Here is a 25,853-nt window from a genome sequence, read left to right as displayed (position 1 = left end):
TCTCCAAACATCGTGCAGGTCCCACTGTGTGGCCCACTCCAGTAGTGCTTTCGTGGCTCCCCGTGTAGAGGCGTTGGCTGGGGGTGGGGAGGAGCGATCCAGTGCTATATCTAGAGCGCAATTATAGTCGCCCCCCCAGTATCCACGAGGTTGCATGCCAATGTGCCATGGCCGCTGAGAGTCGTGCTAGGAAGCTGCCCTGATCGACGTTGGGGGAATATAGGGACACTAGTGCAACATGCTGCCCATCTAGCCTGCCCTGTGCAGCGGCATATCTGCCCTCCCGGTCCACTGCAATATCCGTGACTTCCCAAGGGGTCCCGGGGCGGATCCATATCAGCGTTCCGCGAGCGTATGAGGAATAATCCGTGGCATACAGTTGCCCTCGCCATCTGCGGTGCAGCGCCCGTACCTCAGCTCTGTTTAAATGCGTTTCTTGGAGCAGCGCTATGTTGATTTTATGGCGCTTTAGATACGAGTAAATGTGATAGCGTCTAGCCAGTGTGTGCATTCCCCTGACGTTCCAAGTGCATATTTGTACACTAGCCATAGCAGTCGTGTGTGTGTGCGTCTCCCGCTCCCTCCCAAGGCGGAACTCCCAATGCAGTGTTCCCCCAATTCCAGCGCTGCGCTCCCACCGCAAAGCTAGTGTTGGTGCCGTGCGTGCAGTGCCGTGATCTCCAGCAGGACAGGGGGATAGGGAAGAAAGGGGAAACATATAGCCTCAACATGGCAACAAAGTCAACAATACCAAAAGGTCGGCTGTACAACATGTCGCCGTCCAAACACTCGAGTGAGCTCGTAAACTATACAGTCTTAGGGGATATCTTGTGGCTTATAGTTTAACAGTAAACAAAACAGTGTAGTCTCTGGAGAGCTCGGCATCCATCCCGGGTGACGCGTGGAGGCCGCTGCTGTCCGGCGGACGCTCAGTGCCCGCCGCTCAGTGGCACATCAACGGCGTGCCCGGGCACCAGTCAAGCGCGGGCAAGGGTCTCAGGGGGGCATACCCCTCTCCAAACGTCCCCTGTGGCAGCAGATCGTTAGGGTCGCACCGTAGGTTATATGTTCGTGTCTGCGGTGTGGGTGATCGAGGCTCGTGACTATAATTAGAAAAGGTACTCACAGTGTCTGGCTCCGGTCTCGAGTCCCCGGAGCGGCAATGATGCGGACGCAGGTAGTCCCATGTCTCTCCCAATGGAGGGCGAGGGAACTAGTCAGGAACTTAGGAAGGTCTGTATCCTGCGTCAGGTGGCGGGCTGCCACCGGGTGTTTATCAGCCAAAGAGGTCCACTGTTTGCGGCGTGACGTCCGGGGGCTCCCCAGAGCCCTGGGTATCCGGAATACCATAAATCGCCTCATCGTCCGTTGAGGACACCGCAGGGCTAGCGCCCGGATGAAATGATGGCGCCGGGGAATTGCTAATTGCCGCCACCTTGCGCAGGGCATCTCGCTGTTCTTGCTGAATGAGGTCCACCGGAGGGGAGTGAATTATCGTATCTCTGGCCAGTGGGGGCGTGGGCGACCTGCGGCGGCGTCGTGGTCCTCGGGTCCGTTCTTTGGTGGTAGGTCCCGGCACTCTCCTCGGTGCTTCGGGCATTCCTCCATCCAGCCAGGCCTCCGCTTCCTCAGGGCTCGCAAAGAAGTGTGTCTTATCTCGTGCCACCACTCGCAGTTTGGCAGGGAAAAGTAGCGAGTACTTGAGGTTGGCTTCGCGCAGTCGCCTTTTTACTGCCAAGAAGGAGTGCCTCTGCCTCTGTACTTGCACCGTATAGTCCGGAAAGAACATCACCGTGGCATTATCTATGGTGATGTCCCCTATCTTCCTGGCTTCGCACAGTATGGCATCGCGGTCCCTGTAGTTGAGGACCCGGAGGAGAAACGGTCTAGGGTTAGAGCCAGGGGGGAGCGGTCTCGTGGGCACTCGATGGGCTCTCTCCACCACAAAATATGGGGAGAGCACGTCTTCTGGTAGCAGTTCTCTTAGCCATTCCTCCACTCGGCGAGTCGGATCCGCCCCTTCCCATTTCTCCGGAATGCCCACGAGGCGGACGTTGTTTCTGCGTGCCCGTCCTTCCGCATCTTCGGCTCGGCCTTCCAAGTGTCCCACTCTGTTCAGGAGGTCCTGTACTTTTTTATCTGTCTGCGCCGCCTTTGGTTCAATGACTGCCATCGTATCTTCCAGCGCCTTGGTGCGATCCTGCAACTTCCTATGGTCAGCCCGGAGGTGGGTTAAGTCTATTGCCACGCCATCGATTCTGGTCTCCAGGGAGGTGCGTGTCTGTTGGAGGGATTCTTCCATCCGTTCCATGGCTGCTAGGACGCTGTCTAGCCTCGACGCCACTTGCTCAGCATCCATCTTGGGCGCCGCTTTTACTTGCTTCCCCTTCGACGGCGCGTTCCCTGATCCGGTGCGCGTTCGCACCCCTCCAGACATGGGGCTGGCGGTGCGTGCGAGGTATTTTCTCCTGTCGCGGGGGGGGTGAAGGTCCGTCCCGCGTGGCGAATCGCCCCTGTGGCGTCGAGGCAATCGTTGCTGGTCGCAGGTCGTCGCCAGGGAGAGGGGCGTCTCACACACCGTTTTCAGTGTGGCACCGGGCTCCGTAGCTGTGGGTTTCCAGGTCTCGCGTAGTGCAGCCTGGTCATCGCAATTCCAGAGGCACCAGATGGAGAAGGGTTTAATGTTAGCTGGGCAGGCGTCAGGCGTCTCCTACCAAAGCATGCGGTCGCATCCGTGCTGCGCTCCCACTCCACAAATTCGCTCACCGCCCGCTGTATCCAGAGGCGCAGGTTCCGTGCCACCAGCCACGTCGTCAGTCCCCCTGGCGCCGGCGGGCAGCGGTGATGTGGGCAGCTATGTCCATTAATGGCGGTATCCCTGTCCGGAGGGAGTCCGTCCCCAGGTCTCAGTGTCCTGCAGGGAAAAGGGGGGGGAGCAGCCCCAGCCCAGGAGCAGCCAGTTCGGAGCGGTGGGGGGGAGGAGGAGGGGGAGCCTCGGTTTCCCCTCGCGTGCCCCTAGGTTCCTAATGCCGCTGGAGTAGCCCACTCCTCCGTAAGGCGAGGCCGCCTCGTTAGCGTCCAGGGGGCATCAACCGCCGCGTAGCAGCAGCTAGGTACCGTCGCCGCCCCGGCACCACTCCCCCTCTCCCAGGGCCCCAGGCAGGTCACTCTCTTGCTGGCCAGGCGTCCAGGTCTCCTCCCACGTGGGTGCCCCAGGCCGCCCTCAGCCTGCTTCCGCCTCCGATCGTGCCTCAGGGGGGAAGGGGGGGCCCCCGGACCCCTCCGGGCCCAGCCCCAGCCGTGCGGGGGGGCCGCTCCGTAAGGGCCACGGGCCTCTGCGCGTCCCCGCGATGGTTCCCCCGCAGGCCGCAGCACAAGGCCCAGTAGTCCGCCGGAAGCCGCGGGCTCGCGTCGTCAGGGTCCCCAGCAGCGTCGCCGGCAGTATCAGGCCACGCAGGATAAGTTTCGCCGGATAATCAGCCCGGGACGGGGAGACTCAGCCGGGAGCTCTACCCAGGCACGTCCATTCGCATCGCGTGTTAAGCCACGCCCCCTCAGATGATCGTCGCCCATGATGGATTTTACCTGTGCTGTGGCTTTTAGGTGCAGACTGTGGGCTGATCCCAGCCGGTCTTTCGTGTCATCTAGTACAAGGTTATAATTTGCGACCCAGATGATCGTTTCGCTCTCAGTTTTCAGCACTTCCACCCAGACTGTGCAGAAGAAGTCCAGGTCATCAATATTGGGGCCGTATACCGCCATCAATGTGCTATATGCTGAATGGGTACTGGTTCATCAGGGCTAACATTAAACAGCTCTTGGTGACCTACTAGGTCAACAACATCAACAATACCCCCCCATCCACACCAACCCCCCAATCAGGTTGTGGCCCTTTCTACTATAAATACTGCAGAGAGATCCGTGCAGAAGAGGTCTTTTAGTAGGGTTTCCACAAATTGCTCCATTGACGCGATAGCTGTTCTCTCCGGCACCCCCGCTATGTGCAGGTTGTTGCGCCAAGAGCGGGCTTCAAGGTCCTCGTTTTTGCCCCTTATTATCAAGAGAATTTCTTCCATTTGAAAATGTGCTCCTTGGTGTCTGTTTGAAAGTTGTGCACGCCATTGGCTTTGTGTTATATCCTCAGTATTACATTTACATGTAATCAGCCTAGGTCCTCCTAGCTGCTTGAGTGGTGACAGTTGGAGATGGGTTGAGCAGCTAGGCAGGCTGCTCCTGGTGGGGCTGGTACATGGCTAGTACTTGACTAGAGCTGGCTGGACAGAGATTGATGCTACCTTGACGTGGAACCAATAAAGAAGACTTGAAATATACTACATGGCTACCAGTGTCTCTATGTACAGGGTACAACATTATTTTGGCGACGAGCGGACCTTGACTCAATCGTCTTTAAGAATGGTACAGAAACCAAGAGAAACTAAAAGAAATTACAAAAACCAAGAGATTACAAGGGACTTGAGTACCAAGACAGAAGAAATTAACCATAACAAAGTAAAGAGCGTCTTGTTTGGAGCAACAGGCAAGACAGCCCCACCAGTGTCCATGTCATCGGACGGCCCCTACCACCGTGTTTGCCCAGCCTGTACTTGCTCCATGGAATTCTCTGCAGGTATAAACTGTTTTGATACAAGATGTCTGGATTAAGTCTCTCCACTTCCACATCCCTATTGTTTATGCCACTAGGATGCTTCAAATGTGTAATAGATTTGTAGCTGCACAGATGCTATTTATGGACTGACTCAGTGAATGGGCTTCACCGGTACCACACAGGAACGGTGTGGCTCTACTGGTTGTTCAGTCAGTCACAGTGGATGTACTTCTAAGCCCCACACAGGAGCGGTGTGGTTCTGCAAAGACTGGTGCTTTTCTGGCACATAGAAAGCACAAGTATGGTCATTTAACACTGTGGAAGTAATGTTATGTTATGTTATTGAGTTTTGTATAGCGCGACAAATACCCGGAGGTGTCCTGGCGCTGTCATGAAAACTGAGAGGGCTTAGGAAGGGAGCTTCAATGCGGAAACGTGAGTCTATTCATTCCGGAACAGCCAGGTCTTTAGTTCCCTTCTGAATAGTAGAAGATCAGTCGTAGCCCTGAGGTACGGCGGAAGTTCATTCCAAACTTTGGCAGCCCCATAGATGAAACTCCTGCCTCCCCAGCGCGCCTTCCTAACGCGTGGGACATGTGCCAGGTTGGCGGATTTTGAACGAAGACATCTCCCTGGCACATACCAGTGTAGTCTGTTTTTAAGAAAATTTGGACCTAGCCCATGCAGAGCCTTGAAGGTCAAGGTCAGGGCCTTAAACCGGATTCGGCTCTTGACCGGGAGCCAGTGCAGTGTTTTTCTTCCCTGGGAAGCGGAGGCAAATCTGGAGTTGCCCATGAGAAGACGGACTGCGGCATTCTGAAGAATCTGAAGTTTACTCAATGCTCTGCATTGAGCATTGAGAAATAGTCCATTACAGTAGTCCAGTCTGGCGAGTACCAAACCCCTGACCACGATATGCCTGCTGTCTTGGGGTAGCAGGGGTAGCACTTTGCTCAGCATCCTAATGGTGTACATGGTTTTGGATGTAACCTCCTTAATGTGGTAATCCAAAGTCAGTCTATCATCCAGGATAACGCCGAGGTTTTTTGCTTTAGCAACCGGAATTGGGAGCTTGCCCAAAGAGTCTGGCCAGCAGGCTGGTGTCCAAAATTTAGAGATGTTACCAAAGAGAAGGACCTCAGTTTTGTCTGAGTTTAATTTGAGGCAGTTCTCAGCCATCCAATTCCCAACTGCTAACATACATTCACGCAGACGCTCTTCCGTGTCAGTCTCCCCTCCGGGAGTCAGAGAGACCACAATTTGGGTGTCGTCTGCGTATGACGTGATCCCGAATCCATAGGCGCTGATAACAGGTGCCAGCGTGCTTACATAAACGTTAAAAAGGGTGGGGCTAAGTGAAGACCCCTGAGGGACACCGCAAGGTGTGGAGAAGGGCTTAGACTGGAATTCCCCTAAGTTAACCACTTGTCTCCTATCCGCTGGGGATCTATATATCTACCTTTATCATGTTCTTACAACCTGCACATGAAGAGCCTTACTGAGGAGAGCTTGACGACTTTCCTACATGGTGTGTTACTGGCACATATTTATTTTCCAACACAAGGAGCAGGACATTGCTGGTGAGGCATATTTTTTGTCTTTTATTTTTATCTGCACTTGAGGCCTCCTCGCAATTATGACAGTTTAACCGTTGTTGTTGTGATTCAAAAGCCGGCACGAGTAGGGTCTGGCGCGAGCACACTCACCTACATGGGTGTCATGTGTTGACTCTTCAGTGACGTCTTCCTTTCACGTTATTGGAACCTTCTGCAGTGACGTTCCTGTTTGTTTCTGCTCCGTGTACTGTCTTTGGTTGTTTTGGCGCACGTACGCACAGTGAGCCACTTTGAAACGACGAGAATAGCGTGCCGCAATCTTGGGGTTGGCACACTCTACCTGATTGTTCTCTTGCCTTCATAACTGTCAACCACGTTGTTTTTTCATGTTTAAATAAAGTTTCAACACAACGACATGAAGTCCGGGGACAATGCGGTGTTTACACGACATGTACAAGATGTGGAATCGTCGACTTTGAATTCTTTTGGGTGAACTTCTGTTTCAAGTTTGTCGGATGTAATGTACATTGCGTATTGTTCCTGCTTTATCCTGTTTGTTTCTTTCCGAAGCCATATTTTTTTTATCTGCATATTTGGTTTGGAGCATGTTTCAAATCACGCACGTCGCAAGGACCATGTGTAACGTTTCGCTGCACTAGCTGTGGATCATTTTGGAGAAGACCCGGTTTCTGATGTACACATATGGAATTGATTTCATCTGCTATAATACGGCTTCTGCTGTGCCTTGTGAATTTTTCTTATTACTTATAGTCTATGTGGTTTGTCATTGCTCTAGGGCTCACTGCTTCAGCTTCAAAAATTATTCATTCATGTATAATGCTACGTGGGCGAGTGTATTGTGTTTATTTATGCTTTTACCATGACTCTACATTTTCATTTTGCATCATTAACATGTTTCAGCTGACGTGCACTATACATGTGTGCACAGAGTAGCACTACTCTGGTTGTTGTTGTTTATTTTGCAAAAGCTTTTTGTCTGCAGATATTTCGTGTATGACAGCCCTTACAGGTGTTGTTGACAAAACTTTAGTAATTCGGGTGGTGGTGTTGTGTTTTTCATTCCCTTACGCAGGGATAGTACTGACCTAGTACAACTTGGGTGAGAAATCGCTCACCGGCGTGGTGCATAGTTCGCTACTGCTAAAACTTATTGGAAACATGTGTGTATTTTCTTCCCAACAGTTTAGTATGTTGTTATGCCACAGTTTTACGCTGTTTAATGGAGGGGTCGTCCATGTGTTTGGTGGGTGGACATCACAGTTGATCCCTTTCTTGAGTTTTGGCCATAGTACATCCCTACATGTGGGATGGGTTTGGGTAATAGTCCCATCACTGTTGATCCCTTTTGTCAGGGTTTGGGTTGGGTTTGAGTCTCAGTTAGTAACCTTTACAGGAGGTTTGGGCAGTTAGTTCCCATACATTATCGTTATTGTGTATAACCCTTACACGGGGTTAGGATATGGGTTTAGACCCCATTTACATGTTGCGCGCAGTACTAAGGTACAACCCTACATAGGGTGTGTGTTATGGGTGCTAGCCCCTGTGAGAGGGTCGACGGGAACGCCACACTATCACTCCTGCCTTTGTATCCCTATGACACTACAAACACATATAACAATTCAACAGGACCGGGGAAGCAGGAGTTAATACCGCCTGCTTCTCCTCGCCTGCAGGGATGTCACAGACCGCTGAGCGCTCACGACCAATCAAGACACGGAGGGGCGGGGCCACGTCCACTAAAGGCAGAACTGGAGAACCAGGAAGGCACGTTGTTGTGCTCGGAGGAAAGGGAGGAGAAGGAAGACGCCGTGCTACAGGAGCCATACCGGGAGCAGAGCTTCGCGAGTGACGGGAAGGATACCACGGAGAGCCCCAACCTTCAGGATCCGGAAGGAGACGGAGGACTCAACTCCTGGACGGAGGAGTGTTGGACACCCCCGGAGGATGCTGGAGAGCCGCCGCAGCTCAGGAGAGTTGCGGCTGATGCGGTACGTGACTTGGGAGGGAGTGCTGGGAGGGAGTAACAGGGATGGTCGTCAGGGAGGTTAGTTTAAGGGTTCACCAAGTGTATTCACTGCGTGTGTGTGCCCCCCACCATCTCCTACACCGACCCCGATCCCTCACGCCATATCACTTTGCCCTATAAGAGGCACTAAGTTGCCTCACCACTGTTGCGCGTTGCTTCTGTGTTGACCGGCTGTGACGGTTCAGAGACGTCTTAGGGTGTTACACAGCATCCGATTCTCGGATTGTATCTCTCTGGTTTCGCTGCCACCGTGCTTCTCCCTTCCATTTAGCCCACCCTTCTTTTTCCCGCCGCACCCCTACGGGCTCCTTTAGAACGGTGAAGGGTTCTGTCCTGCCAGACCAGTGCAAGGACAGGGTTTACTAACCGCTTCTTTTTTGTGTTGCTTCTCTCCCTTGCAAGACTCCTGGGCCATCCCCCCCCCCTTCAACGGAAGAACGCCCAAGGATCGAAAGAAAGACGACCCAGACACCGTCTGGGAGAGAAGACGTTTACAACCCTTCCATATTGACTTTTCTTTTTTTTGGTGCTGTAACCTCCAATAAAATAATATAATTGAACCCATAATCCGGCCAGCTCGTTTCTTCTTCCGCCCATCCCTCTCACAGCCCCTTACACAGTTTCCATGGGTCGCTGACCCATATCTTGTTAGTTCCCTTGCAGTTGGGATTAGTGTTGCGGGATGTTCTACCCTTTGCATCACTCCACACATCTGTTTTGGAATTGGTTGTGGGCTGTGTTATCCTATGTTACAAAGTATTACAACTTGTACTTGTATTTCTGCAAGTTTACGCTTCATAAAGTTTCGATAATTATTCATGGGGGAGGATGGGTGGATATTGATGCTCATACTTTTTTATGTCGTAGTTTGCCCATCTTTTCTTTATTTGTACTCTCTTGTGATGTTTTGCTTTAAGTTGCATCCCTGAGTTCCGAACATTACCGCTTTCTTGTGTATAGTTCGCTCCTTGAGTATTGTTATTTTTGTTTATATTTAACGGAAAGGAATAATGTTATAGTATTACATTTACATGTAATCAGTCTAGGTCCTCCTAGCTGCTCAGCCAGAGTGAGAGATTGTAACGGAATGTTGATGTGACTGTGATAAATGGAATGCCTGGGTGCTTGTGTGGATGAGTGGTGATAGTTGGAGATGGGCTGAGCAGCTAGGCAGGATGCCCCTGGTTGGGCTGGTACATGGTTAGTACTTGACCAGAGCTGGCTGGACAGAGATTGATGCTACCTTGACGTGGAACCAATAAAGAAGATTTGAAATATACTACATGGCTACAACACTTTGTTTTCCAGCGTGTTTAAGCGGGAGTCATGCTTGTCAACCCTTCGCTTGACTTGGTCCAGTCGGGCCGTCAAAGCATTGGGTTTCCCATCAATGGGGAGGGGGACGGACTGCACATCTAATAGTATGATGCGGATATCTGCATCCGGCTGCCCCGCAGTCTCCCCCGCCACCCTATTACCATCTTGTTGCACCTCAGTTTCCAAGTGCCTATTTTGGCGTTTTGTGTCGAAATTAAGTTTGCCCTGCTTGGCGTCTGTTTTTTTCATGGTGTGTCCGTTCACCCACGCTTGTTCAGCGCATCCCCTGCCTCCCCTGCCGCCAGCCCCACGCCTCACCAGTCCGCTCTGCTGCGCTACTTGGACAGTACACTGGCTGCAGGGTTATGGACAGGCGAGTGTTCTGGCACGCTTGTGTCCAATTCAAGTCAGTGCACATGCAGTCCGGCCGCCAAGCAGTGCGCACATATAAGCCCTTGCTCAGGACTCACAGGCAGCCTGGGTAGTCATAAATTGCAGTATTTATGTGGCAGGTGCTCTTCTCACTTCACACTCAGCGCAGCCAGTCCAGGGCTCTCCGGTGTTCGTCCAGGACTCCACGTGCATCATGGGCGTCCCGGTAGGTGACTGCAGGATCTCCCACCTCATTAGGCCTAGATCCGGCTTCCCCATGGACACCGATTTCACTATGGGCCACCTCGTAGTGCCGCACACAGCGAGCTGCACTTCCTGCTAAGGTCTCCTGGTATCGGGCACGTTCACCACCACAGCTCGGGCCGGCGTCTAGTCGGCAGGTACAGGACACACAGAGGGGCCAGGAGGAGGATGAGCTCAGCGCTCCACGCTCGCCGCGGCCCCCGGCTCCTAGCACTTCCCCACCACCGCTCACCTCCAGCTCTTTGGCTCAGGCAGCTCGGGGGAATCGCCGGAATCTGACCAGCAACCCCGGCTTTCAGGATCGACTAGGCCTGAGGCTCGTCCACAGGCTCGATGGCCGACACGTTTGTGCAGGGTTTCGGCAGTTGTCGGGCGATTTGCCTGCCAGTTTCACAAGCCGGTGTGTCGTCCTCGCACCTGCTCCCGGTTTTTAGCTTTCTTTATGCAGATTGCCCCAGTGCACCACAGATAAATGAAGGATAGCCTTGATGGCCGGAAGTGCCCTCTCAGTGAACGGCCATCTTGCTGCTCGGCTCAGCCACGCCCCCAAAGAAAACCTATTCCTAATATCATTCCACCCATCATGGACTTTCCCAAATTCCAAGGGCTCATCCCGAACAAACACCCAAATCTGCATGCACACATCAACAACATTGCATAAGGTGCACAATTCCAACAAAGTCTTCAGAGAGGACTAAAACAATTCCTTCTGAAACAGGATTCAAGCATGTCACACGGGTTGTAGTTCTTTCAAAATGGACCACCAAAACGCCATTCTAGTTTGAATTCCCTAAGTATTCCTGCCCCCACCCCTTCCTCGACGTTGCACTTCAAGCATCTTGAAATATTGGTCTCAGAAACTAAAAAATCGTATGCCCCATCCTGATCGAACTGAGCTGGCTGGCTACAGAAGGTAGATCAAACTTATGTGCATTACGCACAGAGCAGAGCATGAGGGCACACTTAGATACCTTGTAAGGAAGTTACACATCGGAGGTGGACAAAGAGAACTACGAAGCTCTGAATTATTCCTTTTCAGAATTCCAAGGATGAAAAAATCCAAGACAACCAAACAATCCTTGAGGAATAGTCCTGAACTTTGCAACACTGTCCACCCAGATATTAGAACAATTACCTCCACAGATCTATTTTAAATAATACTTAAAATCTACTGTTCAAACACACAGCTCTCCCAGATAGGAGAGAGGGTGGATTCTACAACAATATTCTCAAACCAACTGTTAGCCTGAACCCAAACCCCCCCCACCCAACAGCAGATGTAATCCTTAATATCCAAATCCACTTCCAGTGATCGAAGTCCCAAGACCATCTGCACCTCAATTAACAAATTCATTGTGTACTTTAGCTTGCAATTATCGTTTCCTCCAAAGTGACTCTATACAGAGTTGTGGTGCAGCGGCCAGGGCCGCTGACTTCAGAACACAGGGTTCACGGTTCGATCCCCGGCTCTGGCGGCAGATCAGCTCAGCACCATGTGACTCTGGGCAATAGCTCACTTAATTTCCACAACGGGCCCCAGTGCCTTGAGACCTGTAAGGGTGAGTAGTTTGCGCTTTACAAATACTGGATTTTTTATTTAAGTTGCATAAAGCACTCTAATACCTTTGAGTCTTTTCTCTGCTACAGAAAATTGCAAAATACACATACTCTCACCATCTAGTAAGTACTTTAGCCCAGGCTAAAATTATTTACTGTATGTGGCAAATAGCTCACCCTATTTCACACAACTTGTAAAAATATTGAAATATTTTCAGAGACCCCCGCCTCCAACATGTCATTCAGGCTTATTTGATAAAATACATGATAAATATATGACTCCCTCCAAGATGGTGGCCGATTTGATATGGTCCATTAGTTTTTACATTTTTGTATCTTTTTCATTTCTGTACATCACGTTATTTGAGCGTTTAGGAAGGCACTATCTCAAGCGTTTGCTACTCCTCATGCGAATACACCACCTTAGGTTAATATTATTTTGAGTTATTCTTGGACAAATTTCTCGTTATTGTTGCTGTCATAAAATTTTACTCTGGGCTTATAAAAGCAATGACTATACCAAGCACCTTGCGGGCTACAAAACCACAATATCGTTCATAACTTCAAGGTGTTTTTGGACGATATCATGTTACCATGACAGTCTTCTTTACGTCTTAGTACGTCTCCTTATTTCAATGCCACTCATTTTTACACACACACACACATATGTGTGTGTGTGTGTGTGTGTGTGTGTGTGTGTGTGTGTGCGTGTGTGTATATATATATATAAATCTTTTTTCTCTAGATTGACCTTCATCACTCTTAATATTTACAGGAACCCATAGAAAATGTCACACCTTGTATTTCAAGACATATTTAATATTAACAACAACAGGGTCGCCCCGAGACTACACTACAACAATTTTCAGAGTTAGAAGTTCATACTGAGGTATTCATATTAATTTTTGCAACTACTCTATATATTTTACCTTGGGATTCATGTACTTTTCTCTTTGCACATCTTTTTGTGAGGACACTGTCTTACCTTCTTGATCTCTTGGACTTAACACTGTCACAGCAAGCTTGTTTTATTGATATCTTACTTCCACATCACCTTAAGCGAGGGCATAACTCTGGATACTCATTCACTACAATGTGCATGTTCGCTTCTCAGTGCTCTTATAAGTGCACGAGTTTCTTCACACCTCCTCATTTTAACTGCCAAATTTTATATTCCGTGGCACTAGTTTTTAATCAGTTTTTCCATGAGGATATCACTATAATATGTGGATATTTCCATCTCCTCTTTTTAATACAACAAATGATTAGTCTGTGTGCACAAATATTGATATTGAGATTTGCATCTATCCATTTGTAACTATTGCATCCTTGAAATACTCATTGTATGAAGTAGTGCAAAAATTCACAATCAAGATCTGTGCAATACTTTGGAAAAGTCACAATAAAACTACTGTCATTTTCATAGTACTTCTGCATCAACTTTTTTGTTACATATGGACTACACTTTGGCCCCGATTACGATGTCGGGACACCGTTGCGGTTTGGGAACCGACCGACTTCAGGTCGGCGGTTCCGACCGCATGGTCAGAAACATCCGTTTTCCTATGGGAGCTTGTGCGGCATAGAAAAATGGATGTTTCCAAACATCCCTGCACCTTGTAGCAGGCATCTCACCTCGCGGTGCCTGCCTCACGGAGCAGGGATATTTAGGAGGGCACCAAAGTTGCCCTCCAGGCCCAAATAAGGAGGCTGCTGAGGGACTTGTGGCTCTGCCAGGGGCCCCCAATGTCACTTTCCGACAGCCTTTCCATGTCGGAAAGGCCAACATGGAATGGCTGTGGGAAACTAACATCATAATCCTGGCGGCGGAAACAGAGTCCTTAAGGGATTATGGTGAGTTTCCGACCGATCTAAAATTTGCCATATTGAAGCTCCATTTAAACTTAAACTACAATAAACATAAACAATATACTATACTCAACATTTAGGACGGCATACAACATTTAAATATGAATACAACACATTACTTCAACTCTTCAGAAATGTTCACATAAAGCTCTTAAATTAGTCTTTTAAAAGAATATCCGGTAAATACTACATTGTGCTGTTTCATTTATCAATAAAAAACACTTCTATTGCAGTGTACCACAACACATCACATTGGTATACTCAAAACCTGGACTGGAATGTATCACAAGTCCTGTGCTACTTTTTTAAAATGAGAATTCGAAAAGACACTTTAATACCTGCAATGCCGCCTTCAACAATGCAATGTGTTCTTGAAAAACATTCATGGCTCGCCTCCCCACCCCCAAGACAATGCCATTCGTGAACTAGGAGGCAGGTTAGTAGTCATGTAAACCCTAAAAGTGTCCTAGATTTTATTACAGATGGAGCAACATTACAGTCTATTACATCAGATATAAGTGTTGCATTTACAGTGCACATTCTGAACTCAACTATTTTAAAAGTGCGCTCATGTATGATAATAAAGAAAAAGGAGGCTCTGTGAAATTAAATATTTGCCTAGGATCACCAATTTGGACAAGCAGGGAAGCCAGTATTGATTCCAGGTTATCTGGTTCCACATTTTGAAACTCAGCCCCCGGATATGTGCCTCTTTATCTTTCTCGCGATTACATCAAAGGTCAGTTTTGTTTTTCATTCTTTGCTCACAGAGAGAAAAATGGACAGAAGCAGACCTGACATAGGCCCCTCCAAACACCAAGCCAGGAATGAATTTATTCAGGAGATGCCACACCCAAACTCCCACCGCTGAAGCTCCAACCTTACCAGTAGCTCCTGATGTACTGGTTGGCAAAGGCCGGTTTAATGTCTATATTTGAGGTCTTCTAGCTGCTAAAGCGTTACGCTCTTCAGGGGAACATTTTATATTGATATTTCTATAATGCAAATTATAGTTTTTCCTACATATTCACGTAATATTTAACATTTGTATTATTATGTCTTACCAAGGTGCATTTAAATTTCAACTGGTCTTCTGTGTTTTATAAGGAATTTTTAAATACGATATTTGGGTTGTATTTTGATCTGTTATGTGTAAGGTGTAATGAACTAAAAATCCACTAAAATCTAATTGATGATGAGGATGTTGAAACAAAGCCGCTGCATTGTGTGGGATTTCAATCTACACCCCACTGTGTCGATTTTCACAGACTGCACACCAGGTAACCACCTAAAATTACTGACTCAAGGTCTGTCAATGGTTGAACTGAATCACCAAGTGGTCATTAGCTTTACGACCCAAAGAGGTGTCCTCTACATTTCACTCTGGTCGCCCAATGGGCTGAACAGATCCATCTGAATAAACTTGCTAGTGCAATGTTAGCTTAGTTGAGTTAGTACTCTATTAAAAAAGCCAGAATTCGAAAGGTATTAAAAACTTTTCCTCATTGCCACAGTCTCTCGTCATGAACCAGGAATGGATGAACACATCGGATTGGGTTTTAAGATGAACCTGATGATTCATAGCATCTATACAATGGGTCCATTCACTAGTTTATAGTGATGTAGTGTAGAGAAAAACTAAAGCTAAAACTAACAAAAATATTTTCAATTGATCTAAAAATGTAAGCTCAATTGTCCGATAATAATTAACGTATATTTCTGAAATGAATTAGTTTGTGCTATTAGTTTAGCACCCAAACACATGAAACTTATAAATCCTAAAACTCTTACCACATAATCATCTATGAATTGTCGAAGGTCTTTATAGCCATGCTTTTCTGCAATCCCATTAGGAAAATCTCCATGTTTGTTGCACACACTGTAGGCTTGCAAGGCCCCAGGGCAGGTAAGCAAAAGAGCTGTGAGGTTTTTCAGGCCATATTTTGCAGCAAAATGTAGAAGCGTTGGTAGCTCATCATCTCTCTGATCTGTGAAGATGAGAAATATGAATTTTTAGTAGATAGTGAACATTCAACTGTCAATTAGAATTATCACTTCATAAAGACAAACTGAATGTCATTTCACAAGACTGGAGAACACATTGACTACACTCTTCATTAAAACAACACTGGATTTACCATAGCGGTTGTACGACCATTTTATGAACTTTACAGTTATAAGGTTAAACATGAACATTTCTGATTTGTTTAACAGCGTTCTGCCAGCAGGAATGTGTCTTCTGATATGGGTGACTGGTGTGTACACAGAGTGTATACTGGTAAAAGACTGATGAGACATTCGCTCATGCACTGACTTCATTGTTTTTTAAAAAAACAACTGAAAACTTGGTTCTTCTGGTTTACCCCCTGTTTCTCTGACTCCTGGCACTGCCCCAAGATGTCCCTTTGGGGACGAATCGTTAGCACTATATCAAGTACTGTGCAGGATTAAAAATAGAACATATATCGAATTACTTTGAACCACCCGATCGGTAATTAGCATGTTGCATTCTAAACAAATGTTTCTCCGGTTCTCGTTGCAAGAGTTAAATGGCACAGTGGCCGCTCCTCCGCTAATGTGAAGGAGCGTCGCCCCACTGCTCATTGAGTGAGCAATTAAAAATGGAAAAATAATAATTATAATAACTTAACGTTATTATAATTTTATTTAAACATACTGGCTCTGTTGTTCGAGGGGGGAAGGCTGGGCTGTTTAGAGGCTGGAGGAGGAGTGGTGGAGCTGGAGCAGGATTTTCTATTGAAAATTTATTGAGATTTGAACTCCAGTTTATGTTTATATGTCTTTATTAAAATTACTGATAATTAGTTATTAATTATTAATTTTGTTAAAGTTTGTGATTAATCAACTTTACTAATGAAAGAATTACACGCGGGTTTGCATTTGTGTTGCTCTATTAATATGTGAACTAAATTGGTGAGAAAATTAATAAAATACGTGCATGGTTAAATGTGCTATTTGTTATTTGTCTAAGCGCGAATGTTTTGAAATAATACGCTTTTAATGCTTCTTTATGTTGCAGTTGGCTAGATAATTACATACACATAAGGGTATTAGTGGGAATTAACACTGTATAATCATTACAATGAAGTAACATTGTTTTGTGTTTCCTTTTAATTAAGATGGTTCGTTTTGGCCTAGACAAAGATGGCCGATATTTACAGCCTGTGTTCGAGTTGCTGAATTATGAAGGGAGGCCTCGCTGAATATGGTTGAAAACCACCTGACTTCGGCCTCTGTCTGTATTAAAAGTTTCCGTGAGGACAGCAGCTCCGGGCTTGATGCCAGTTGTCACCAGTTGCCCTTGGAAGAGAATAAAGCCACAATGAACTTTGATAAACTTACGGTGGCTTCACTATGATTCTGAGGAAGAGCATTCATGAAAGTTACATTTTTAGTTTAAGCTTCCTTCTTCCGTGTTTTTATTTTTGAGATTTTTGTGAGCGGAGGTTTTTTCTAAATGTTGCAAGTCAACATCCTTTCCGGCTTGCTCTGCTCAACGGCTCAACGGACGTTTGGAGCTTGTTTGTAACTTTTAATTTGTTAGTTTCCCTATAAATATTACTAGACTAGAGAGGGTCAAAAGCGATTAAGCCCACTTCTTCCCGAACCTATGCTCGAGAGGATCGACGCTGAATGAGAGGACGGCGACTCGGGGAACTTTACTGAGAGACCTGTCCTGACCCAAATATGACATTTAGCTAGAATAGGTAACTATGAGAATAATGCTTTTGCAATTGATTGATTTACATTTGAACTAATTTAGATAAAGATAACCTATTGTTGGAATTACAGTGTCGGGTGGTTATTTCTTTGTCATTTATTAAGGTTTAAAGATGCATTCTAATGTTTAAAATCATGACTCAAGACAAATCATTTAGGTTGCATTGACCTCAGTTTAGATGCAGATTGATTCAGAAGCTCTCTATTTAGTGTGGATAGAGTAAAGAATGAATGTTGGTGTGATGGGCCCTAGCGTATGGTGAGTGTATGTGCGTATGACTGTGGAATTACTCTGTCCATGGAAGTAGGGAGAATTTATATGCTCCGATCTGCAGCAGTGGCACCCCCCTGAGTGCGCAGTAATGTCCTACACGCAGGATGCATTACAGCCTGGGTGGAGAACATGCCCAGGGTCCCATTCCCTGTCTGAGCGCCGAACCACATTGCATGCAGGTTGTGATTGGCTCAGGGGAGCCTGGGAGCTTCCTGCTTCCACAGTAGCCAGGAAGAGGATGAGGAAAGGTGGCAGCCGCCCACAGCCAGGTAAGAGGGTTTTTTTAATTTTCTTTTTACTCCCCTCCTCCCTCTGCTCCCCCACACCGACCCCCACGCCCAGTTGGTAGCAGCCGCTACTGGTGGTCCTTAGAAGTTTATATATCAACCTGCACATTCAGGTGCAAATGTAGCCTAAAATTGTAATCTTCCCTTTATGTGTCAACCATTGGTGCAGCAGAAGAAACACAGCAGCACATGGCACCATGTTTTTGTGATGACTTTCTCACACTGCATCACATTTTACAAGTTCTGCAAATCTCGCCTGTTTGTTCAATTTTTGTTTGATGTTTATTCATTGTTTATAAAACATAAACAAATCCATAATACCACTTGACAATAATCCACTTAAGGTAAAACATTCAGCATATGGAACAAATACCAATACATGGGCTAACTACAAAGTAAACATTTTCATGACTTTATCCACACACCTACAAATGTAAAATTCCTACATAAACACACTCACAATAGCGCACATCTTCATGTAACAGGGATGAAGAGACAGTTTGTTAGTATCCCAAAAACAGATTCTCCTAAGGGTCGTTTGAGGACAGAGGACCTCACGTATGAACGGGCTTAGCATTTTCAAACCCTCAGATTCGGTACATCAGAAGGTTTAACATTTTCAAACCATTTTTCAAACCTACTACACTCACGTAGCGATTTAGAAAAAGTTTTCTGAATTGCTAAATGGGTTTTGAAATGGTTTTGGAATTGCTATATGGCAGAGACATGTTTTTAGTGTCCCTTCCAAATAGATTGTAACCTTGATGTATCAATATTTTACAGCCGTAATCCATTGAAAGGTTACCGACTCCCAAGTTGGGTTGTAACTGATTCACAAGGAAGAAGAGCCCCCCTTTAAATACCTTCCTCTATGTAAATTCTGAAAAACTTTTCAGGGAGAATAGGTAGTGGTCCATGGGACCACTGCCAACTCTCAGTGAAACTTTTCATGAGAAAAAAACATTTTGTTTTAAACGTAGTCTCTTTTCTTTTAGGGAAAAGGGGCTGCATTTAAAAAACAATCTTTATTTAAACATAATTACAGACATGGTGGTCTGCTTACCCTTGCAGGCCACCATCCCTGTAATTGTGCCCAATCGCACGGTGGTGCACATTGTGACTGCCCTAATAAATATCAATTAGGCAGCTTGTTCTGTGATCCCACTGCGATTAAGTGTTTTGTGAGCTGACCCATTTGTACCTAGGTCGGTTTGCAGAATACTATTCCAATCACAAAAAATTGCTGCACAATTTGCTACCACTATTTAGAAAATGGAATAATTGTAGAGAAAGGAGGGGAATCTTACTCTTGGAGCTGTCTGCTTGGGGTTCAAGTTCATCTGGTTTATAATCTAGCACCCTTCCTTCTACAGGACGTTGGGAATTGCCAAGAGGGAGTCTTACATTACAGATATGTAAGAGCAGCATTTCATCTCATTCAATTCTGAAGAGGTGGAGGCCGCCTTCAGGCAGGGGGGCAATTTTGACTGAAAGAAATGGAATGCTCTGCTGCTGTAGCACAGCATACTCTTTATGTTGCAGGACTGGCTTCCAGGGAGTGATTTAACTTTACAAAGTATTGACCAACTTTATTTCGCCTGTAGAATATCTGCTAAGAAATCATAAATATTTCCTATTGTCAGTGGGTGCGCCCACCTGTAGAATATGAAGAAGGCCTCCACGTCCCTCATATCTCCCAAATATACCTTGACATTGGGCTCAGTGGGGCCCCCTTGAAGTGCTGGGGCCCCTTGGAAAGATGGAAGCTCCCAGTGCTGCAAGGGCCTGTGTTACGCCCCTACCTATTGTTGAATGCGCTCTTAACAACCAGGTAGTAGGCGAATTAAAACCTGATGCCATCAGCACATCACGCAGGCCATTCACTAAATGTAGATACTTTTACTTTGCAGCAGTCTTGCTCTTGGCAGACCAACAAAGACCTGTACATTTTAGTAGTTTTGTATAGCATAGGCATGGTCATAGGGCATTAGAGTGCTTGACAAGAAAAACCCAAAGGTACATGTAACTTGTCTCATAGTAAAATATGAAAGTGCCAAAAAAACAGATACGTACAGACTGAACTGAAAGCCACAAGGCTAGGAGTTTAAATGTGGTGGATCCTGCCAATGCTCACCACACGTAGTAATAAACAAGCATTTTCAGTGCAATATGTCTCGCATTTGCGAGCGTTTAAGCTATTGGTATTGTAAATGCCAATGCCTTTTATTTGTGTGTTTTTAAAAACAACACATATATAAAAGGCATTGTTATTTTTAAGGCCAAGAGCTCAAACTCTCGCAAATGGGTTAATTAAATAATTAAATAAGCGCAGCAGCTAAAGTGAAAGCCGACCGTGCCATATATTAATTAATTAAGTAAGCGCGGCTGCTAAAGTTAAAAGGAGGATTGCTGGGTATATTAAATAATTAAATAAGTACGACCGCTATAGTTAAAGTGGACCGTGCTGAAATTTGAATAAATACATTAGTTTAGAATAAAAGGGGGCGGGTGCTGCGATGTCGTGGGTGGAATAGAGGAAGAGCATTAAAGAAAATAGTGCTCACTGACTTATAAAGCAGACCATGTGACAACAACAATAAAAGGTCCAGTCGTTATGGGAGTTAACAAATACAGACAAGGCGGTACCAAGGAGGGACTAACAAGCCCAATACCGACTCAGAAGCCAGCGTTTAGGAAGGACAATGACACAAGCCAATTAAAAATATGGGCGGAGAGTGGGCGGGGCTTCAAAGCCATATTGCACTGCTGCATGCCTCGCTGCAGCGCATGCGCTGCCCAGGCTCGACTTAAAAATGGACATTAAAACGGGTCCTTATCATGCTCTATATGCATGACCTCACTTCCAGCAAAAACATATGGTGCCTAGAGAAAGTAGTGCTGGGACACGTTTTAGAGTGGGGGATGCTGCCATTAATGCTATGCCACTGAAATTAGAGGTTTTGTGAAAAAACAAAGTATTACATAAAGGACACTGTAATGACGGCAATATGTTCGGCACTAGGACCGGCCTGAGTGGGGAGACCAGGGCGGGCGAAAGGGAGGAGCCGAGGGCTAGGGACGGCAGTTAGCCATTAGCCCTGTATGAGGAAGGAGCTAATAAAAGAAGCTGACCAACTAGACGCTGTGTCCGTGTCTTTAGTATCTACAAGAATACTACAACTGGCGACGAAGGAGCTTCCACGTGTGCGTGAAGCGAGGAACAGCGCGACGACAGAAGTGCCCACCGGGAGTCCACCCCGGCGGCAACAAAGCAGGAGCTCGCCCCACGTGTGGAGGCTGGAGCGCGAGACGGAACGAGCCTACCGGGAGCCCACCCCGGCGGCGACTGACCGAGAACTGCTCACCCTGCGTGTGGGGTTGGAGCGCGAGACGGAACGAGCCTACCGGGAGCCCACCCCGGCGGCGACTGACCGAGAACCACAGGTGATATTGAAAGAGCCTACCGGGAGCCCACCCCGGCGGCAACAGTGAACAGTGCCCAGAAATAAAGAAAATAACCCTACCAGGCATGGTAGCGGTGTCCAGAAGCGGAGCCCCGGTGAGTGATATTGAGTAAAATCAAGCGTGAACGAGCGCGGGTCTCCGGTCATCTGAAAAGCCAAAATCTCGCTGTACACGAGATTCTCGCGGCGGCCATCTTGAAATCAGGCACGAGATTTGCCCGATCCCTTGTTAAGAACCACCGGCGGCCATCTTTAAGTCAGGCGGATGAATCAAAATGCAAACAAACACTGGTAAATGAAACGAAAGCAACAAACAAGCATTAGCAAATACAATAGAAGCAACAAACAAGCATTGATACATGCAATAGAAGATACAAACAAGCATTGGTAAAGACAAACAAGTACCAAACAAGCATTAGTAAATGCAACAGAAGCAACAAACATTGGTAAATGCAACAGAAATAACAAACAAGCACGGGTGAGTGCAACAAAACAAACAAACAAGCATTGACAAAGGCAATGGAAGTAACAAACAAGCATTGGTAAATACAACAGAAGTAACAAACAAGCACTGGCGAGTGCAACGAAACCAAGAAACAAGCACTAGCGAGTGTAAAGGATAACAAACTAAGTTCAATCAGCAATAACAGTTGAACAATGCCCGACCCAGCTCCCGCAAGTATGTTTGGAGCCTCATTCCTGCGCCGCCCCGAGCCACTCGTTCTTGAATCAGGTGGGGGCATGGGCCCGCGATGGCAAGAATGGATAGAAGATTTCGAGGACTTCATGAAAGCGTCCAAAGTGACGGACCTTGATGAACAACTGTTTGCCCTCAAGAACTTGATTGGCAAGGAAGTGGGCCGAATTATAAAAGAACTGCCCGCCGAGTCATCTGGTACCTATGACAAAGTTCGCGAAGCACTAAATGGCAAGTTCCTACACAAAAGGAACGTGGACTACGAGCGGTACACATTCAATCTGGCCGCGCAAGAGAAAGGTGAACAAATGGAGACGTTCGTCACACGTCTGAGACGACTGGCAAGATATTGTGACTTTGACAAGTTTTCAACTGAAGACGCCCTTCGGCTGAGGGTCATAGAAGGCTGCCTCTCTGAACCACTGAGACGCAAATTGCTCAAGAGAAGCTACTCGCTGGAAGAGGTAGTAGAAATGACGAGAATAGATGAACAAGCCGATGAACATGCGAAGAAAATAGAAGCCGGGAAAGGTGAAAGACGGGAACAAGCATTCAGGATACAGTCTCGGCAAATGCATGGAAGATCACCACCACAAATGCGATCCAAGAAACATCACCACCAGTCAAACAAAGGACACAAAGGCAGAACTCACACCAGGGAACGATCGGAGAGACAACTCAAATGCTACCGATGCGGATACGACTTCCCACATGCCGACGCGTGCCCGGCACTGGGGCAACAATGCCGAAAGTGTGGCAGAGACAACCATTTTGAAAGCATGTGCGGGGCGATACCTAAAGGTGATCAACAAGGAAGACACCGGCAACATCAGCCATCAAGCCGTCGTCACCATGTCAGAGCAGTCCAGGATAGACGAGACTCATCGACTGGGTCGTCACAATCCAGCTGCCACTCTTGCAGGACATACCAATCTCGACGGTCATCATCAAGAGAATCACGATCCACATCACCCATCGCTCAAGACAGAAAGGAATATGTTTATTGTGTAGCCGACCCTGATCGGCTGAAAGAGTACCCGAGATTGGACATCAGAATTGGTACCCACCCCACAAAGTTCGTGCTAGACAGTGGGGCCTCACTAAATTACTTGCCCGTGACAGAATACCAACGAATGAAGTCACCTCCCAAGCTGGATAACGCACATGTACGAGTATACACGTGGATGTCCAAAAAGCCACTAACGTGTCTTGGGAAATTTGCAACAGAACTGTCGTACCAAGATCGCACAATATCAGCCTATATCCATGTCATCGAGGGGCCTGAGGCCGACTGCCTCCTGAGCCTGGCCACTGCAGAAAGACTGAAACTGGTTGACATCCTATACCGAGTAGCTGACAAACCAACTATCATCCAAAAATTCCCCAAGCTATTTCAAGGCTTGGGAAAGATGAAAGGCTGCCAAATAAGACTACACATAAACGAACAAGTCACACCGGTAGCACAGCATCACCGGAAAATACCGTTCCACCTGCAAGAAGCGGTGGAGAAGGAGCTGCAGGATCTACTGGAAGCAGAGATCATAGAAAGAACAGAGGGACCAACGCCATGGGTCTCCCCGGTAGTGGTAGTCCCGAAGAAAGGGGAGACTAACAGAGTACGACTATGTGTGGATATGAGAGCGCCTAACATGGCGATAGAAAGAGAGAGACACCCAGGCCCTCACATCAGCGACATGATCACGTCCCTTAACGGAGCCAAGACATTTTCAAAACTAGACCTCAACAAAGGGTACCACCAGCTAGAACTGCATGAAAGGTCAAGATATATCACGACATTCTCGACACACCTCGGACTATTCAGGTACAAAAGACTGAGCTTCGGAGTATCATCAGCAGCGGAAATATTCCAAGAGGCAATCAGGAGAACAATACATCACATTCCACATGTCCTAAACTACAGTGATGACATCCTCGTATATGGCGCAACGACTCAAGAACACGACAAAGCGCTAGATCAGGTCTGCCATGCACTCATGGACGCCAATCTCACACTCAACAGAGACAAGTGTGAATTCCACAAACCAACGCTGAAGTTCTTCGGCCACATATTCTCCGGAAGTGGCATGAAACCAGACCCAGAAAAGGTAGCAGCATTAAACGACGCACCGAGCCCGGAGGACGTGGGAGACGTACGATCGTTCCTAGGCATGGCCAGCTACTGCTCCAGGTACATACCCGACTACGCCACGCTAAGCTACCCGCTGAGGATGCTCACCAAGCAAGGGCAACATTTCCAATGGTCCACCCAATGCGAAGGGGCGTTCCGAGAAATCAAAAGAACGGTTGAGTCGGCCAAAAACTTGGCATACTTCAATCCAAAAAAGAAAACAGAAATAACAGTGGACGCCAGCCCCGTAGGACTAGGAGCCATCCTAGCACAATATGAGAGAGAAGAAGATCAGCGACACATAGTGGCATATGCCAGCAGAAGTTTAACAGACACGGAGAGAGCATATTCACAGCCAGAGAAAGAAAGCCTGGCTGTCGTCTGGGCCTGTGAACATTTTCATATTTTCATATTTGGGAAACACTTTACACTAGTGACTGACCATCAAGCACTGACCACGATTTTTGGTAACCCACGAGCAAAAATGCCACCAAGAATAGAGCGATGGGGCCTCCGACTCCAGGAATACACCTACACCATCATCCACAAACCTGGAAAAGCTGCAAACCCAGCAGACTACATGTCCCGGCACCCCATCAGATCAAACGGATCAGAACAATCAATTGCGGATGAATACATCCACTTCGTAGTAGACCAAGCGAGACCTCCTGCCGTTCCACTGGAAGCCATTTGTGAAGCGACACAAACAGATGACACCTTACAAGAGGTGAAACGTCGGATTCAAACAAACAGCTGGAGACACACGCAAGACAATGAACAAAACGACCGAGAAATGGCGGCATTCAAACATGTCCACGACGAACTGTCAATAGCAACAAACGGCCTTGTGTTAAGAGACACCAGAATAGTGATACCACGACAACTGAGACAAGGAGTCATCAACTTAGCGCATGAAGGGCACCGGGGCATCGTAGCCACAAAAAGAGCACTCCGTGAGAGAGTCTGGTTTCCGACACTAGACATGATGGTAGAGACAACTCTGAACGACTGCCCGCAGTGTCAACTGGTGAGCCGTTCGGACCCCCCTGCACCGCTACAAATGTCTCCACTACCGGAGGGTGTCTGGCAACACACTGCCATTGATTTCTTTGGGCCCATAAAATCAGGCCAATATGTCCTAGTCATCATGGACGAGTACTCCAGATTCCCCATCGCGCAACTGTGCTCGTCAACGAAAGCATCGAGTACCATACCCATACTGGAGGAAATCTTTGCCGCATGGGGCATTCCCCTCGTGGTGAAGTCAGATAACGGGCCTCCATTCAACAGCCACGACTTTGCTGATTTTGCTCAACACCTTAACTTCAAGCACCGCAAGATTACACCATTGTGGCCGCAGGCCAACGGAATGGTTGAACGCTTCATGGCTACAATAAAGAAAGCCATTCAGCAAGCAGAACTCACCGGAAAGAGCGTTCAGACGGCACTCAACGAGGTACTGCGAGCATACCGAAACACGCCTCACTCCACCACAGGCAAATGTCCGGCCACTCTCATGCTGGGACGCCCAGTGCGCACCAGGCTACCGATGATGACGATGGCAGCGGACGAACAGCTTTCCGACTCTGACCATGAGGAGATGGCAGCCAGAGACAAGATAAAGAAAGAGAAGATGAAGGACTATGCAGATGGACGGCGACGTGCCACGCCCCC

General features: G+C 47.3%; 1 protein-coding gene across 7 annotated transcripts in view; it reads right to left on the bottom strand.

Annotated features, from left to right (window-relative positions):
* PIK3AP1 (phosphoinositide-3-kinase adaptor protein 1) overlaps positions 1-25,853 on the bottom strand; it is a 1,621,635-nt gene that overhangs the window by 869,923 nt on the left and 725,859 nt on the right. For all 7 annotated transcript variants that reach the window (XM_085603661.1, XM_085603665.1, XM_085603660.1 and 4 more), the window contains one exon: positions 15,380-15,576. In XM_085603661.1, the coding sequence (XP_085459787.1) occupies positions 15,380-15,576 (197 nt within the window). The remainder of the gene's footprint in view (positions 1-15,379; positions 15,577-25,853) is intronic.

Source organism: Triturus cristatus, chromosome 1_2 (assembly GCF_964204655.1).
Source record: "Triturus cristatus chromosome 1_2, aTriCri1.1, whole genome shotgun sequence".
NCBI lineage: Eukaryota > Metazoa > Chordata > Amphibia > Caudata > Salamandridae > Triturus > Triturus cristatus.
Note: the sequence above shows the minus strand (reverse complement) of the source record. Positions and strands in the feature narration are given on the sequence as shown.